We start from the raw sequence: 17,424 nt of genomic DNA on the forward strand, positions 1-17,424 counted from the left end.
GCCCCCTCCACGGCCCGAGCGCCCGCTCGCGCGGTTCCCACAATGCACCGCACAATGGCCCGACCGCCGCCACTACCGGGGCCTGAACGGGCCTGGCGGAGCCCGAGCGCGGCCCGGCCCGCAGCGCGGGGCCCTGAGCGCGGTGAGTGCCGGTGTGGGCCCTGGGGGACGGCAGGGAGCGGGGCGGGGATCCGTCTCGCTGCGCCCGCGCGCCCGCCACCTGAGCGGCGGCGCCCCTCATCTCGGGCCCCTGAGCGCGGTCATCCATACCGCGACCAGGGGCCCCCTCCGCGCCAACCCGGGCCTATATACACCCAGGATGACGAAAACCCTCCCTGGACTCGATACTTGGATCTGGAGGGACCCGAATAAGCCCTGTTGGCCCTTCTCTTCCTAGACTTGGAGACGTAGTCCTGAGGGTCCCCCAGTCCCGACCCTTGAATCTCCCTGGAAACCCAGATAACGCACTGCTGACCTGCCCAGGGACCCGGGTCTGGGGGACGCAGATAAGCTGCACCTGCTCCCTCTCAGACACGCCTCCTCGGAGCCACATAACCCCTCTCCTGCTCGGAATGGTTCCCTCTTTACTCTCATTTTGTGGACCCACATAACCCATTTTTAGGCTTTCCTCAAATACTTGGGTCTAGAGAACCCAAATAAGCCCTATCTGTAGTTCCCTCTTCAGCGACCATACCCCCAAACCTTAAACATCCATCTGGATACCCATTTTGAGTGCCTCTTGAAATTCAGGAAATTCATTTCTGATTGTCTTCAATCTCTGGAGTCCTCCAGCCGTCATAATCCTCCAGTTGCTTTCTTTTGGAGGTCCATTAGAAACCCAGATAACATTCCCATGATTCTTTACTGTACTTGTCCTTCCTACCCAGTCTTGACCCCCCCCCCCCCCCCCCCCGCCACACGCACTTCTGGAATTTCCATCCCTTCTTCTGCAACCCACTCCCTTATCCCCCAGCCTCATGGGAATTTGGCCGTACAGTGGGATGGTAAAGAAGCTGGCCTGAGAACCAAGCTGGGTTCCCTCCAAATCCAGGCTCACGCTATGGCCCCAGGTTGGTGTAGAAAAGGGACCTGTAAGCAGAGGATAAGGGAACAACTGAGGCATGCGGTTGTTGGTGCTTTCACCTGCAAGTGTAGCCTGTCCCATGCCTTGTGTGTTTTTCCATCAGTCAGCATGGAACTATGATAGTGACTGATCTAGCCTTGGGTTTCTAACTACCCTTCCTGAACAAGGTGAGGCCACCTGGTGGGCAGGGCTGGTGTCTGATCAGGTTTCTTCCCCTGGAAAGTGGGGCTGTAGTTAGCAGCCATTTGCTCAAGGCCTTTTCAGGACTGGGAAGCAGTGGGAATCAGAGGAAATAGTGAATCAAAGAGACTCCAAAGCGTACGCTTTACGTTGACAGAACTACCAGCCTGAGAGTAAATCTAACCCCAGTTAATCCTGTTTGATGTCTGTTGGAATGATGCAAGTTATAGAGACTTTCCAGCCTCTCTGTAATTTAATTCTCCCACCTCTCTAGACTGTGTGTGTGTGTGTCTGCGAGTGAGGAACATAGCTGTTCCCATTCTTCCTTTCCTTCCTACTGTTTTCCAGCCAGCCCGTGTGTCGTTTGGATTTGCTTCTGGTACCCAGGTTAGGGCCTGTTTTTCTCTAAGTTTATTTATAATTTCCATGTTGCTATTTTGAGTTCCGCTTAAAGGAAGTTTCTGTCCATCCCAGTGAGCGTTCCTGGGTATGTTTCCTCCTCAGCAGGTGTTGAATTGAGTTCTTTAGATCCCCAAGTAGCTCTTGGGCAGGAGGGATAAAAGCTATTTTAGGGTAGTCACTGAAGTGGAGCTGTTAATCCTCTGTAGGTCTTTCTGGTTAAGAATACTCAGAGATTAACTCTTTCCTTGCTGTAGAGGGCCTATCTCTCAACAGTTTGGAAGGGGGGCCAGGATTCCAGTGAGGCAGCAGAAGGTGGAAACATGCAACTCAATACAAAAACAAAGATAATAGCCGCCTTTTGTTGGTCACTTAGAGCAGGCCAAGCCTTAGGCATACCTAACTAAAATAATCCTCACAACAAGCTTGTGAGGTGAGTATTTTTAGCTTTACAGATGAGGAAACAGGCTAATATAATGGAGAAAGAACACAGTTTCTATAGAGATGATGTAACACCATAAAAACTATAGTTTCATCAGAGGGCAGCAGGCATCATGGCACACAACAGAGGACAGACTGATTAGGGAACAATTTGTCTCCCTTTCTCTTTCAAACACAGTCAAACAGAGTTTTGACAGGCATTCCTCTTTGGGATATGGAGCCTTAATAATCTAAGGGGTTCCTAAAGTAGGCATCTGAACAGGAGAAAACAGTGGCCCAGGAGATGGTGCTGGAGGGAGGTAAAGTAAGGGGGTGTTGGTTAGAGGGGATATGCTGAGGGTTAGTTGTGAAGGAAAAGGGGAAGGCCCTATTCTGGGGAGATGTTGGGAAGGGAAGGAAACATGAGGCCCGAGAAGTAACATAAAGGCTGGGTGGGGGGGTGGGGAGAAGTCTCATGTCCCATGCGGAAAACAGGCGTTTGCAATGTAGTCTTTAGAGAGGGCATTCCATGTATTCAGCACATATTTTATGCCAGACACTTTCAAGAATATTACTTCACATAATTCTTCCCAGGAATCCTATAGGTAGAAAGAAGTCTCTTTTAGAAATTGGGGAAACAAAGGTTCAGAAGATTAAAGTTAATCTACCCATGGTTTCATAGCCAGTAAGTGGCAGCTTTTCTGACACCAAGTCCAAGGTTCTTTCCGTGCTACCTCCCCCTTCATCAGGTGCCAGGAGGAATCTTAAGGTGAAAATATACTGAGTTGTACTGGCAAATGGGAGGGATCGTGTTTGTTTTATGGGAACAGGTTTTGTCAGCTTCTCTATAGTTGTTAAGGTTAGAGTATGAGACCAGAAGAGCAGCTTTGAAAGAGAAGCAAAATTCCTTCACATTTTAACGAGGAGGCAGAAGTTTAAAGGAGTAGGTCTTCTGATTATGCGAGACAAGCCCAGGAATCTCCCTTGGATCACAGGAGTTTGCAGACAAAGGAAGGGAAGAGAGATCAGACCCCCAAAATGGTTCCCAAGGTAACACTAGCAGCTTTGGTTGTCCAACAGCCTGTCACTGAACATAGGTAAAGACTTTGCTGTGCCTTTTAAAAGCTTGGGAGAGTAGGATCTGTGTGTTTCTGTTTTCTCTTTAAAGCTGCAGCCCCATTAAAAGCAGAGCACATGGCTGCCACTCTCCTCGATTGGTTTTCTGTATCAGTACAACCTTGTGAGCGCTTCTTAGCCACCACCAGCCTTTCCTAGAAGCCCATTACTCACCCTTTCAGTAACAGCATACTAAACTGCTGTCTTGTTTGTGCTTGTTCAGGAGAACAGATGAGTTGGTCTGTGTGGGAGGTGGGAGGCATATCATTCTCTTTCTGAGTTTGCGCGGAATTTCCAGTGCTAGGCTAACCTCTCACATCAGCCAGAGTAATGCGACTTACTTCCTTTTGACTATCATTCCGAACTTCCCAGAGGCTGAGGGGCATGATTTCAGAGATCAAGGGGGACCAGAATTTGACTTTGAAGGTAGGGGGTAAATTCCCTCCAAACTAGAAGTGCACACTCGTGCTTGCTCTGTACCTAATTCCAAGGTGTATAGTAATCACTGGTATTTATTATAAATGGGTAATTCTACCCTCTTGAGAATGAATAAGGGACTTAAACATTGAAAGCTAGATATTAGAGACCTTTGAGGTTTATAGTGAAGCAAGCATATATGCCATGATGATCTGAAGGCTCATCAGATCATCAATTTACCCATCTCAAGTGGGACTAGTTTTGAGTACTACCTTCCTTTCCCCAACATGTGACTCACACAAAATGCAGCCACCTTTGTGAAGATCTTTCTAGGCAAATCTCCACTTGTGATAGGGAAATGTTTATCCTATTACATTGCACTGTTTCTTCAAAAAGAGGAGTGGTTCCTGAACAGGACATAGCTCATGTTAATGATGAGCAAAGCTCTCTGGGGCATGAACCGCTGATCCCATCATCTTGTTCATGGCCAGTCTGTTGGATGGAAATGGTCGCTGTAAGCAGCAGGTGCTAATGAGCTGAGCAAGCATTCTGTTGCCCACAGCTAGTCTGTGTGATTGGAGCCCTCCCCAGATCCTTGTGGACAATCCCCAGACACCCCGTTTGTTCCCTTCACATGGAAAAGCCTCATGATCAAATTTTGGCATGACCTCTTCAAAGGGAATCTCCCTGTTGTAGCAGGTTGCGTTATGGTTGGTAATCTGTGGTGAGCTTGTGAGTATGAATGTGGGTCTGTCATCCCCCTTTTGAGAGTCAATACCGTAACTCCCATCCTCTTTTCTTCTGAGTTGGTGCCAGGATAGGAATCATGTCACCCTTTGCTCCAGCCTTCCCCCTCCCCACTACCATTTCTACCCAACAAGAAAAAGAATCAGTATTCAGTATTTTGGTTATCTACATTGGAAGGGCTGGGAATCTAATTTAAACCAGAACTTCATGGGCATAAGTTAACCTCTGAGAACCAACTTGCATTCATTGACTAATTTACCCATCTCAAAAAAAACCACATTGTGTCTCCTTTTCTAGGTGCTAGGTTTATGGTGATGAGAGAGAGAGATGGTCCAAGCCCCTAAAGAATTAGTCTGATGGAGGAGACTATAACTCTAATAAAAGTTTTTCTTATATTGGAGAAATCACGTGTGCTATTAGGTCCATAGGAGGTGCCACTCAGCACCTTGGGATGTTAAGACAGGTTTTGCTAAACAGGCATGGTCTGGCCTCCACGAGACCCCGAGTGGTGGTTAAGGTCGGGGTGGAACCAGTACTGGTTTAGGGGAAATGCTGAGTGACATTACCTCCTCTGACAAAACTTCCTGATGTTGATGTGCTGCTAAGAAACAGATCCAGCTCCAGTTCCTAGAACAAGGGCTGATTTTGCAGAGTGTAAATTTCCTAAGTAAAGCCTTTCTCTGTTGCCTTTTGGACATTTTATTGCTCCTTAGCACTTCCATAAGGAAAGTGTTGGATGAAGGGGATTTAGGGGGGGCAGGACTGCTACTCTAGGAAGGCATGTAAAAATGAAGTCAGAAGAGAAAGGTTGGAGTTTTAGGGCTTCTACTTCCTTTTTATTTCATCAGGTTTTTGTGTCTCTTATTAGCCCAGATGGTACTAGTAATAATGGTTATCACTAAGCACTTCTGCTGAATGTTTTACATTCGTTAATTAATTTAATCCTAAAAACGTTCCTTGATTTAAGGGATTATTAAGCCCATCTGAAAAATGAGAAAACAGCTCAGGGAAGTAAGCTGAAAGTCACAGAGCTTCTAAGGGGAAGGGCTGGGATTGGAACGGGAATCTGTCTGCCTCCAGAGCCTATGCTTTTAAGGCATTGGGCTCCCTAACACCAGGTGTTCTGATGTTTCAGGTGAAGAGATTGTTTTCTGAAGGCTGCGTTGGAGGCTGTGACAACAGAGAGCCTGTGTGGAGCTGTTGGGGAGGCTTTCTGAATAACATGGCCCTTCGCCATTAGCCTTGCCATGACCACATTTTTCACCAGCGTTCCCCCCTGGATTCAAGATGCAAAGCAGGAGGAGGAAGTGGGCTGGAAACTAGTTCCCAGGCCTCGGGGCCGGGAGGCGGAGAGTCAAGTGAAGTGCCAATGTGAAATCTCTGGGACACCCTTCTCAAATGGGGAGAAGCTGAGGTCTCACAGCCTCTCCCATCCAGAGCAGAGACCATATAGCTGTCCTCAGCTGCACTGTGGCAAGGCTTTTGCCTCCAAGTACAAGCTGTATAGGTAGGTGACATGCTCACACCTCTTCCTGCCCTCAGGTTCCCAGAGGACAAAACCAGAGAGACGCCACTGAGTGTGGGACTTTATCTGTAGCAAAGGAGTGAAGGTTAATTTGTTTCACAAGTGTCCCCTGAAAACCAGCCATTTGAGATCACTAACTAAAAAATAATGGTGATATTTTTTATTCAAAAACTAGTCTGAGGGTGCACAAGTGGTTCAGTGGTAGAGTGCTCGCCTTTAATGCAGGAGACCCGGGTTCGATTCCCGGACCATGCACCACCCCCCCCCCCCGAAAAAAAAAAACACAAAACTAGTCTGGGGTGCATGGGTGGTTCATTGGTAGAATGCTCACCTGCCATGTGGGAGACCCAGGTTCGATTCCTGGCCCATGGACTCAAAACAACAACAACAACTAGAATCTGGTGGGTATAAGATCAGCCAGCCATAAACAAACCAGACTGAACATTTTTTTTTAATGCTACTTTCTTTATGCCTGTCAGTGTAATGGTCAGAATATTAGCTGGAAGTTAGAAGTCAGTCTTAGAGTTTTAGAAGGGAAAGGAGAACCTTTGGTCCAGCCTGTAAATTTTAAAGTGGAAGCTCAGCGGGGGGTAATAACTTACCTAAGATCGCATGGCTTCTTAGTTGGCAAGTTCAATTTCAGATCCTGCAGTGCCTCTGCTACTGACCCATCCTGTTGATCCAATTATTCTGTCTCTGTAGAGTTCCTGGTGTACTCTGGGTCAGTAGCTTTTCTGCAATTTATAAGGTCAAGAATCCTTACTTAAAGTGAAATAGAATGTAAAGGCCCTGGTATAAAGCTGACATGGCAGAACAGCTTTGATTGCTTTGGCAGGAAGAGAGGCCTGGTCTAAAGCTCTTTTGATTCTATCCTTGCCTTTCCTTCAGGGATCTGTGAACATGCTCTTCACCAATGGTGCACAGTAATCTAATCATCCATTCATCTATCCCAGCTACCACTTACTGAGCTCCTGCTACATACCAGATACTGTATTTGGTTCTAGGGACAGAGTAGTGAGCCAAACAGATGGTGGTGCTGGCTTTCCTTGAGTTTACACTATAATAGTAGAGAAAGACAGCAAACAAGTAATTGTATGGATAAAATGACTGCAGAAAGCCTCAGTTCCTTGTCTGAAAAACGTGGTTGATAATGAGGGAACTAAAACAAGTGATGGGACAGTGTGGTGGCCAGGACTGGCCTTGTGAATGAAAGGGCTCTAGTTCTCAGGAATACTTTGATTCTCCATGTGCTCCTCTGTCTTAGGTGAACTCCAGTCAGGGCTGTCCTTTTAGACTTTCTTAGTGATACTCTGTCTGGGTGCCATTGGGAGGATGCAGGAAATGTTCTGGTCCAGGAGGCAGTAGCCCTGACTCCACCCGTAAATCACTGCATGACTTTAGGTGAGTTGCTAAACCTCTTTGATCCTCAGTTTCCTCACCTGTAAAATGAGGGAAATAGTTTGTGGATCACTCAGCTCCTCTGCTCATACCTTATGATGATGTCAGTTATGTCACAGGAGGTTTAACAGCAGCCCTCATAGGCATGTGCACTCTGAGCACTTGCATGTAGTGTGAGGTTAATGAATATGTTTGATACCTTCCAGATAGGAAAGCTACTCTGTGCCATATTAGAGATAGTCTTGGCATACCTGAGTAAACCCAGGCTCAAGAAGGTCAGTGTTTAAATCCAGCCTCTGCCACTTACTGACTTGTAGGTGGGGCAGCCCTGTTGTTGTTCTTCAGCCTCATCTGGAGAGCAAGTCTTGCTGAGTTGATTTTGAATGTACTGTGGAGCTGTAAAGTACAGTTCCTGAGCTGTTTTCCAGGCAGGCAGGAGAAAGTAAATCAGGGGACACTGAAGTGCCGGACCATTAAAACACTTAATTTTTTACTGGTTACATGGTAAACAGTTCAAATAGTACAAATGGGTATGCAGTGAAAATTAATTGTTTTCCTCCCTGAAACCGCCATTCCCTTCTCTTCTCCTTCCCAAAGGCAGCAGTGGGGCCAGTTTCTTTTGTATCCTTCCTTTCTAAGACATTCAGATATATATTCCTTTCCCTTTTTTTTTTCCCCAAAAGAAATTGTAAATTACACACACTATATGTAATCTTCCTTTTTTCACTTAGTCCCATGTATCTTGGAGGATTTTTTTAGACCAGGAAGTTTAGATATATTTCATTTTCTCTTTATTGGCGTCATTTTTTATTTTTTTAATTTAATTTTTTGAAAAGGAAAAACATTCACATGATTCAAAATTTCAAAAGCTTCCAAAATTCAAAAGATAGCAAGGTATAGTGAAAATTCATCCATCCCTAAGCTGTCCAGTTCTTCTCTCCTTAGACAACCATTGTCACTTTCTTGTGTCTCCTTTCAGAAATACTTTAAGCCCATCCAAGCAGTCATGCATATATTTTTCTCCCATTTTTCTATTTTTATATTCCATTTTATATGCAGTATTCTGTGTGCTTTCTCTTTTCTACTTATTATATCTTAGGCGTTTATCTCCTTTAGGTATGTTTTTTAAAAAGTTGGAATTTTATGGACTTTGCATAATGAATTTAACCAGTCCCCTATTGATGGACATAGAGGTATTCCTGATTTTTCGCAAAGAATATGTGATTTTGCAGGTGCGCAAGGATACCTGTAGAATATAATTGGCATTGTATTCCATTATATGGCTCTACTATCATTTCAATATCAAATTCACTGTAAATGAACACCTCAGTTGTCCAGCCAGCCCTTGTGATCTCCCCTCTTTGTGCTTTCTCCTCTGTCCTCCAACCCCACCCCCAGGCACATGGCCACTCACTCGGCCCAGAAACCCCACCAGTGCATGTACTGTGATAAGATGTTTCATCGCAAGGATCATCTGCGTAACCACTTGCAGACCCACGACCCCAACAAAGAAGCCCTCCACTGTTCTGAGTGCGGTAAGAATTATAATACAAAGCTGGGCTACCGGCGCCACCTGGCCATGCACGCAGCCAGCAGTGGCGACCTTAGTTGTAAGGTGTGCCTGCAGACCTTTGAGAGTACCCAGGCCCTGTTAGAGCACCTGAAGGCCCACTCACGCCGGGTAGCAGGCGGCGCCAAGGAGAAGAAGCATCCCTGTGATCACTGCGACCGGAGGTTTTATACTCGAAAGGATGTGCGGCGGCACCTAGTGGTACACACAGGCCGGAAGGACTTCCTGTGTCAGTACTGTGCCCAGAGGTTTGGCCGCAAGGACCACCTGACACGGCATGTCAAGAAGAGCCACTCGCAGGAGCTGCTCAAGATTAAGACAGAGCCGGTGGACATGTTAGGTTTGCTCAGCTGCAGCTCTACAGTCAGTGTAAAGGAAGAGCTGAGCCCTGTGCTGTGCATGGCTTCTCGGGACGTTATGGGGGCTAAGGCCTTTCCTGGCATGTTGCCTATGGGCATGTATGGTGCCCACATCCCTACTATGCCCAGTGCGGGCGTTCCACACTCCCTGGTGCACAACACTTTGCCCATGGGTATGAACTACCCTCTGGAATCCTCACCTATCTCTTCCTCAGCTCAGCTCCCTCCAAAATACCAGCTTGGATCTACCTCATACTTGCCTGACAAATTGCCCAAAGTGGAGGTGGATAGTTTTCTGGCAGAGCTTCCAGGAAGTCTGTCTCTCTCATCGGCTGAACCCCAGCCTGCCTCACCTCAGCCGGCAGCAGCTGCAGCCCTCCTAGATGAAGCACTGCTCACTAAGAGCCCCGCCAACCTCTCTGAGGCCCTCTGCGCTGCTAATGTGGACTTCTCTCATTTACTGGGCTTTCTTCCACTCAACTTGCCTCCATGTAACCCACCTGGGGCCACAGGAGGCCTGGTCATGGGTTACTCCCAAGCTGAGGCACAGCCCCTGCTCACCACTTTGCAAGCTCAGCCTCAAGATTCCCCGGGGGCTGGGGGGCCACTGAACTTTGGCCCTCTGCACTCCTTGCCTCCTGTCTTCACCTCTGGCCTGAGCACCACCACTCTGCCTCGTTTCCACCAGGCATTCCAGTAGCCCCCAAGGAGGCCACCCCAGCTCGTTCCTTGGCTCTGTCAGGGAGCCTCAGTACCCACCCCATCAACATCCCCTGTGAAGGCAGCTGAGCTTTCAGAGCTGGGTTTGAAAAGAAAAACTTCCAGTGTCTGTATGGAGCACTTGGTTGGGGGTTTGGGCTCCAAGATCAATTCCAGGAAGAGCCTTGAGTCCCAACCCCATGAAAAGATTGCATACCATAGGACTTCAGGTATTTTTACTTTTATTTTTTTGATCTGAATCGGGAGCCACACTTAGCCCTCTCCCTTTCCAAAGCATCAGAACCTCCTTCTCTTTGGGGGGAAAGATGGAGGCCTCTAAGAGATGCAGAAATGGTGAGGGTTTCACCTTGGAAGACCTTGAGAGAAATAGCCCAAGAAGCCTGCCTTCTGGTGCTGACCTGCAGTTCTTACAGAAGTCAGTTGGCTAGGCCCTGCTGCAGAGGGTCACTTGGCTCCATCTCTTGCCTCCATCCAGTGGGTAGGAGAGAGGGCCTGTTTTCTTCCCTATCACCCCTATCCCTCCAGTACCAGCATCTCCATTTTCAGTCAGTGTTGTCCAGCAACGGTACCGTTTACACAGTCGCCTCAAACACACCATTTCACCTCCCTTGCTGAGCTGTTAGCCTTAGAATGATTGCAGTGAACGTTGTTTACACACCGTGAATCCATTCCCACCAGTCCATTCCAGTTGGCACCAGCCTGAACCATTTGGTACCTGGTTTTAACTGGAGCCCTGTTTACAAGGCGGAGTCGGGTCTCACTGACTTCTCTTCACTTGAGGTCACATTTTTCCCCTGTGGGGAAATAAACTGACTTTGGACTGCTTCAGTCTCTGCCTTCCTCCATGACTGCATCTGTTCCTGCCTTCCCAGCAGTGTCCACAGGAGACAGGCAAGAAGATCGGAGCAGTTTTCTCACAGGTCTGCAGTTCTGTTTTCCTCCAAGTACATCATGACCCCCTCCTTTTTTGAACTGGAAAGGAGAAGAAATGAAAGGCATGCCCCCTACTATCACGTCCCCATTCCCTGACCCCAACCCTGAACATCATGAGCTATTATTACTAGTCTTGGAAGGAGGGACTCTGGGTTCTAGTATGGTGTGAATAGCAAAAGAGAGGGTGTAAACCCCTCATTTGTTGCTCTCCTATCTGTCACTTTTCCAGGAAGCTGGAATTGTTGGAAGAAGAGTTTTCAAAAAGTTAGGACTGAGCAGCTGGTTGAGTTCTAACCTGTGAGTGCATTGTTGCCTCCAGTACTAAACTTTTTCTTAACCATGATGTTTCTCCTTTATCCTCCACTTTGCAGTCCGCATGGACTCAGGGCCACCGCACTTCTTTGCTCTCTGTCAAAAAAATTCTAACTTGTGGCCTCCTTTGGTTTTGCTCCCAGTACCCAGCAAGGTTTCTTGCACCAAATGATTAGTTCTCTTCTGACTTATGAGGCTTTCCTGCCACAAACAGCAGAACCCTTGTCCAGAACCCAGCCCAATCTGATTCCTGCTTCATCTCAGTTCTGCATGGGCTTTGCTGTTCCCATTTGTGGGAGGGAGCTCAGGGACCACCTCTTGAGACACCTCCTCTGATTCAGAAACACACTTCTACCTCTTTACTGTTAACTCCTACAAATGCAGCCAGCAGTTTCTGGGCACTTTTCTCAGCGGTGTGTCTCATGCTGGTTTCTCCAAGCGTTTCAGAACAAACTACCAAGGAACTGCCTTGTCACTCAAGCCTCAGCTTCCTCCCAGTCTCCTGTCCCTTCTGTCTGCAGATCACTTTGGTTTATTGTCAGGAATTTAGCAGGTCCAAAACTCAGGCTTCTTCTCCATCCCAGGCCAGTACTCCTTGTTGGAGGTGAAAGCCTTAAAATTTAGCCCCCCTGGCCCCTGTTTGGAAGCAATGGAGTGAATAACGTGTTGTGATTTAGGCAAGGTAGCTTGGTATACCTTTAAAAAAAAAAACACATAAAAATGTCTGGCAAGTTTAGAATCAGACTTGGCGATTTGCTTCTAAAAATCAGTTCAGTGAGTCCCAGGGACTAATTAAAGTTTATTTTTAAAAGAGCGTCCACCTTGGTACGCAGCCACCTCCTGCATGCTATGCATGTTTTTGGGACTCATAGGAAATGGTATATGAGAATCCAAGAGGGACTTCTTATGGCCATTTTCCTTATATCTGGTCTTCATCACTAGACCCACAACCCTTCTCCTATTCCCTGCCATCCTTCCTGCACCCTTGGTTCACAGACGTAAATGGGCCTCTGGCCCCAGACTTATAAAGTCCTGGGCTGCTGTAAGAGGAGTCCTCTCCTTTCTGCCTGCTCTTTACCATTCCTTCCTTGAATTTTCCTGTTAGTGATGTTGATAAACTCATAGGACAGACAAAGCAACTATTTAAAACCTCATAACTGGGGTCTTGTCCCTTTTCTCTGACACGTCTTTTCTCCTTTCCTTCCTTTCTCCTAACTGCCCCTTTCTGTTCTGTCTCTTCCTTCCTTTTCCTTTAGTATCCTCACCACCCACTAGGAGTTTGCCTGTCACTGTGAACTTTGCTGGTACAGAGGAATATCTGCCTTCACCTCTTTTTTTTGGATCATGGCCACCCAGTTGTTTCTTAATTCTCCCTTCCCAAAATTAAAAAAAAAAAAAAAGCCTTATTGGCCTGGTTGTTGAAAAGATAATAGCTTTATCCTACACTCAGTACCTAAACCCACTTTAATACCCTTACTGAGGCCATGAGAGCCTGAAGGATGGGAGCCATGGTGGTGAAGACCAAACCGGGACCGGAAACGAGGGGTGATAACTCCTTTCCCTGCCACCTCCCCCATCCTCTACCAGTCATGAGCTGCCCTCAAAGGGGCAGTGCGCTTCCTGTCCTGCACGACAACTGGTCAGGTATAGATGCAGTCCTTGGGGGCCAGGCTCAAAGAATCTCTGCACCATCTTCTAGAGGTGAGAGGCAGAGAAAGGAACACCAATGAGTTTTTTTTAAACCTTTTACAGATGTCATTTTTTTGATGGAAATCCAGGAACCAGGTGTGATTACTTTTTTGCTGGTAGATATTGTCCTAACTTGGAGTTCTGCCCTGAACTTTCTCTAGTAGCCTTTTAAATCAATTCCCTCCCTTTTGGTAGCTGTTTTCCTCAACCCTTTTCCGCTTCCCCTCTTATCTAGGAGCTGTTTCTAAGCACGATTTTTTTTAACAGTTTATATTGTACAGGATCAATATTTTGCTTTTTAACAAGGATATTTATGTAATAAACTTTGCCTTAGGCAGGTGTTGGCCAGAAAAGTCCAGATTCCTCTGGGACCTCACCCTGGCCTCTCCTGGAGCTCTGAACCTGCTGTGGAAGGAATTGGCTGTGACCTTCACCACTGGAGAGTAGGGTTTGTGGCAAGGGAAAAGGGTGCTCCAGTCCTGACAGGACAAGGATCAGTCACCATGGTCATCTAGTGCCTCCATGGAGGGGTTTGGAAGAAGTATTCCAGGCCCATCTCTTCAGGTATCAGCTGACTTCCTTAGCTGATTCTCCCCGTACACACCCCTCCACCTCTAGGTATCTGGCACTAGGACTCCTGAAATACCACTCCTCCTCTCTCCTTTCCAGTGGTCGAGGCTTTGCAGTCACTCTTTCAAAACACCAGATTATTTAAAGAGAGTAAAATACAAGACAAAAACCTAGCACTTTGTAAACAGTGAATAACCTCTTGGAGTATTTTTGGCTTTATATAAAACAAGGTTTCTAATTGTAAAATATAAGTGCCATTAGAAAATGCACAAGGCGTATCTTTGTTAAAGTAGATTTTCAATGTTTTACAGAATTACATTTTCAAAAAAGTTTTTATAATGAAGTTGTTTATTAAAAACTTCTGAATGATGTGTTTGGAAGTTGTGAACCTGTCTGACTGGGAAAGGGGTGGAGAGAGACTGGAGAAGAATTGGAATATCCAGACATCTTTAGTATCCAAGGGCGTGGTAAGTGTAGGACAGACAGTTACAACCCCTCACATTAGCACCTCTATAAACTACTTTGAAGTGAAAGATCTTAAATGGAAGTCTTTGAGTATGTGGCATTATATCAGTTAATCTTAGATGCAAGAGTTGAGAAAACCCAAATCAAATGGGCTTAAACGGTGAAATTCCACAAAACTGGAAATGCCAGATGTAGAGCAGTTTTGAGGTTAGAACTCATCCAGCAGCTCCAGCATGCTGGGCCTGAGCATCCTTGTTTTTCTTTGCTCTGTTTTGTAAGTTGTGACTTGATCCTCAGGCCCTTCAAAGTGCCTTCTCCCTTTGTGAAGGAGTAGAATGCTGTCATCCACATTTTGCTCTCACACAGTGTTGACCAGGAGGAGAAAGGGACCCTTTCCAGGCTCTCAGAAGAAAGGGATTTCTTCATAAGCGGTCCAGTAATGTCTCATGGGCCCTGATGGAGTTCTCTTGCTGTCACAGAACCAGTCATGTTAGCATGTGATGTCAAGGCTAAAGCAAAGAAAGGAGTGCTTTCTTAAATTCAGGGTACTATAGGATGAGGAATGATTGCTGGTTGTCTAAGAAAAGACAGATGTCTACCGTGGTCGCCTACTCCCCAAGGTGCACTGCTGGTAAGTGACAGAGCTAGGACCTGACCTTGCTCATACTTGTGCCCAACCACTGTTCAGACTGTTGAGAGCCTGACATGGCTTCACGTGATGGCTTTGCTTAGCCAGTCCCTAATAAAAGTAGTCATCACTATTCTGGGAAGCTCTGTTCCTTGTGCTGAGATACTCCTATCCAGGGCTCAGACTGAACTGGCTTTTCTGTAGATTGAAGCCAGTGTTTATAGACATGCAGTGCAAGTCATTCCCAGAATCCAGCCCTACAATGCATGGGGCATTAGCAGTTTAATTGGCAGTGAACTGGCTCTTCATCTCTCTGGCCTTCCATGTATTTGACAAACATTTGCTGTCCACCCCAGTGGGTCAGACCCCAGGCTAGGACCTACAATAAGGTTGTCTCGGAGGGTTATACTTGGGTAGCAGGAGGCTGAAGGCTTTCTGGAGGCCGTGGCAGTGAGTTCCAGGCTGAAATGAGGACAATGGCAGTACTGATTCCCACAGGTCACAAGTTTGAGAGCTGAGACTACATTAGCCCAGCCAGCTGCTTTTGCAAGGACAGGACTGCGTGGGGCAGGTCCATCCAGGCTGTCAAACTACCCAAGGATAGACTCTGCACTCCAGCATAGAGTTAGCATTTATGAAATGGCTGGCACAGAGCAAGGGGATATATACAGCCCCCTGGCTCCTTGTTTCAGTCACCAACCTGGGAAGATACTCCTTTAGTGGGGGAAACCAGGAGGATATCCACTTGTTCACTGGTTTATGGTGTTTAAGACCCTTGCCCCAGGGTGGGCCATGGTGGCATGCCAGAGGACCCAGGTTTGATTCCCGGTGCCTGCCCATGTAAAAAAAGATTTTTTTTTTTTTTTTTAAAAGACCCTTGCCCCAGATTCTTGCACTCTGACCCTTTTCCTTAGCCCCGTTCTTTCTCCATTTGTATTTTGATCACCTCCCTTGTGCCGGATAATTACTATCCCCCGCGACCCCCAGTTTAAGTCTGGTCAGTTTTTGCAAGGAATACCTCTTGAGCCCTTAGCGTCTGCCTGAGTAAAAATATCCTATGCAAGACTGCAAATATACAGCTGTTCCCAAGCCGCTGCGAAGTGTGGGAGCCTGGCTGCTCTCACCTGCCCACCGGCGATGCTGGGCGGTGACTGTGACGGGGAGGTTCTATCTGTGCATCACCAGAGGTTGGGCCTGTCTCCTGGTGCCTGTTCCCAACGGCCCCTTGCTGGGTTCGCCCCTGCACTTCCCACTTTCACCCCAGCGCCCTAGTAATCTGATACCAGTTCTGTCTGTAGCCTGTGTCCCATTCCCACCAGGTAGCCCTTGCAGCTCCACCGAGCTTCCAGGCCCCTTGACCCCCGCAGCCGAAGGGACCCTTGAGAATTACCTCTCGAAAGCAGGGAGTGGCGGAGTGCGCCCAGGAGGAGGAGACCGCGCCCATCCCACCTCCCTTCGTCCACAGTGCCGCAGTCAGCAGCTACCGCTGGGTACCCACACCCCCTTTTGAGGAAGCCACGATTTTGCTTTCTTGCTTGCTCATTCTGAGCCCCGGCAGACCACAGGTCCCTGCAAATGAAGGCAGGCTAGGGTGCTGGGCGCCTGGGAAGTGCAGCGTGCCCCCGCGGCCCAGGCCCGAGAAGCTGGAGGCACAGGTACTCTGTCCCCGCAACGGGGCCTGGAGTTGCCCCTCCGGGTGCAGGGAAGTGGGCTCCGCGGCTACTGCCGGAATCCGGGAAACGAGCCTGCCAAGGCACAGACCCCAGAACCATGTGGCGCAGAAGGGTGGGGGGTCTCGAGAGAGAGCCGGCGGGAAGGCCGAGAAGTGTCGAGATAGGAGGGTGCCATCTTCATGGGGGAGGCTGAGGAGGAGGTGGAGGACCTGTAGGTGGAGGAGAGAGTGGGGATGGAGAAAATGGGGGATAAGAAATTGGAGGTGGGGAAGGAGAAGGGCATGTTGGAGAAAGTGATGGAGAAGCTAGTGGAGGAGTAGGAGGGCCCAGGGCCCTTGAAACTTGATGGCCCGGTCAGACAGGGCCTACCTCTGGCCTGAGCGCAGGTCAGGATGTATGTGCCGGTTGCTGTAGCCCATAGGAACTTCGTCATCGAGGGTATTCCTGACTTCTGGGTCACAGCCTTCCTGAACCACCTGCAACTATAAACCAAGATCGGCCCCTGAGATGAAGATACCTTCTGCTACCTGATGAATTTGGAGGTAAGGGAGCTCAGGCATGCCAGGATGGGCTGCAAGTTCAAGTTTTGCTTTGAAACAACCCCTAGAACAAGTTGATCCTCAAGGAGTATGAATGCAGATCCTCAGGCTAGGTGATGTCTATTGCCATTTGCATCCAGTGGCTCTGGTTACAGAGGAATTGGGATATCGTCCACAGCTTTTTTTTTTTTTTTTTTAAACATGGGCAGGCACTGGGAATCAAACCCCTGGCATGGCAGATGAGAACTCTGCCACTGAGCCACCGTTGCGCACCCTGTCCACAGCTTTCTCAGCTGGTTCTTACAGCACAGCCTCCCAGAGGCTGACAGCTCAGATTATTAAAGTGGACCTGTAGCCCAGCCCCCTGCAGTACTGCCTGCTGGGAGATAGGCCCTGCAGAGCCAGGCGAGGCCTAGTAAAGTGGCCCATAGGGGGCCTGCATAGGCCTTACAGGTTCCACTTCAGCTAAAACTGGTAGGTGGGCCCTACATAGGATTCCCTTCTGCCCCGCCACTGTGAACCTGTATTTAGTCCAACAATGGATACTCTGCCAACTGCTTTATATTCTGCACACTGTGAACCCTCTTGAAGTGCATTTGACTCAGTTCCAAGATTGTGGCCTTTGGGACTAATCTGTTTCCATGTGGCCTTCATGCTGTTCTGTGTCAGTATCACATGGG

General features: G+C 47.8%; 1 protein-coding gene across 2 annotated transcripts; it reads left to right on the plus strand.

Annotated features, from left to right (window-relative positions):
• Positions 1 to 37: 37 nt before the first annotated feature.
• PLAGL2 (PLAG1 like zinc finger 2) lies at positions 38 to 10,763 on the plus strand. Of its 2 annotated transcripts, none has more exons than XM_077111698.1 (3): positions 38 to 142; positions 5,499 to 5,870; positions 8,685 to 10,763. In XM_077111698.1, the coding sequence occupies exons 2-3, from the start codon at positions 5,611 to 5,613 to the stop codon at positions 9,913 to 9,915; spliced, it is 1,491 nt and encodes a 496-aa protein (XP_076967813.1). In that variant the 5' UTR covers positions 38 to 142; positions 5,499 to 5,610; the 3' UTR covers positions 9,916 to 10,763. The 2 variants fall into 2 exon arrangements, with proteins under 2 accessions (XP_076967813.1, XP_076967816.1); XM_077111701.1 differs by lacking the exon at positions 38 to 142 and adding an exon at positions 947 to 1,070.
• Positions 10,764 to 17,424: the final 6,661 nt, after the last annotated feature.

The sequence above is a fragment of the Tamandua tetradactyla genome, chromosome 1 (assembly GCF_023851605.1).
Source record: "Tamandua tetradactyla isolate mTamTet1 chromosome 1, mTamTet1.pri, whole genome shotgun sequence".
Classification (NCBI taxonomy): Eukaryota; Metazoa; Chordata; class Mammalia; order Pilosa; family Myrmecophagidae; genus Tamandua; species Tamandua tetradactyla.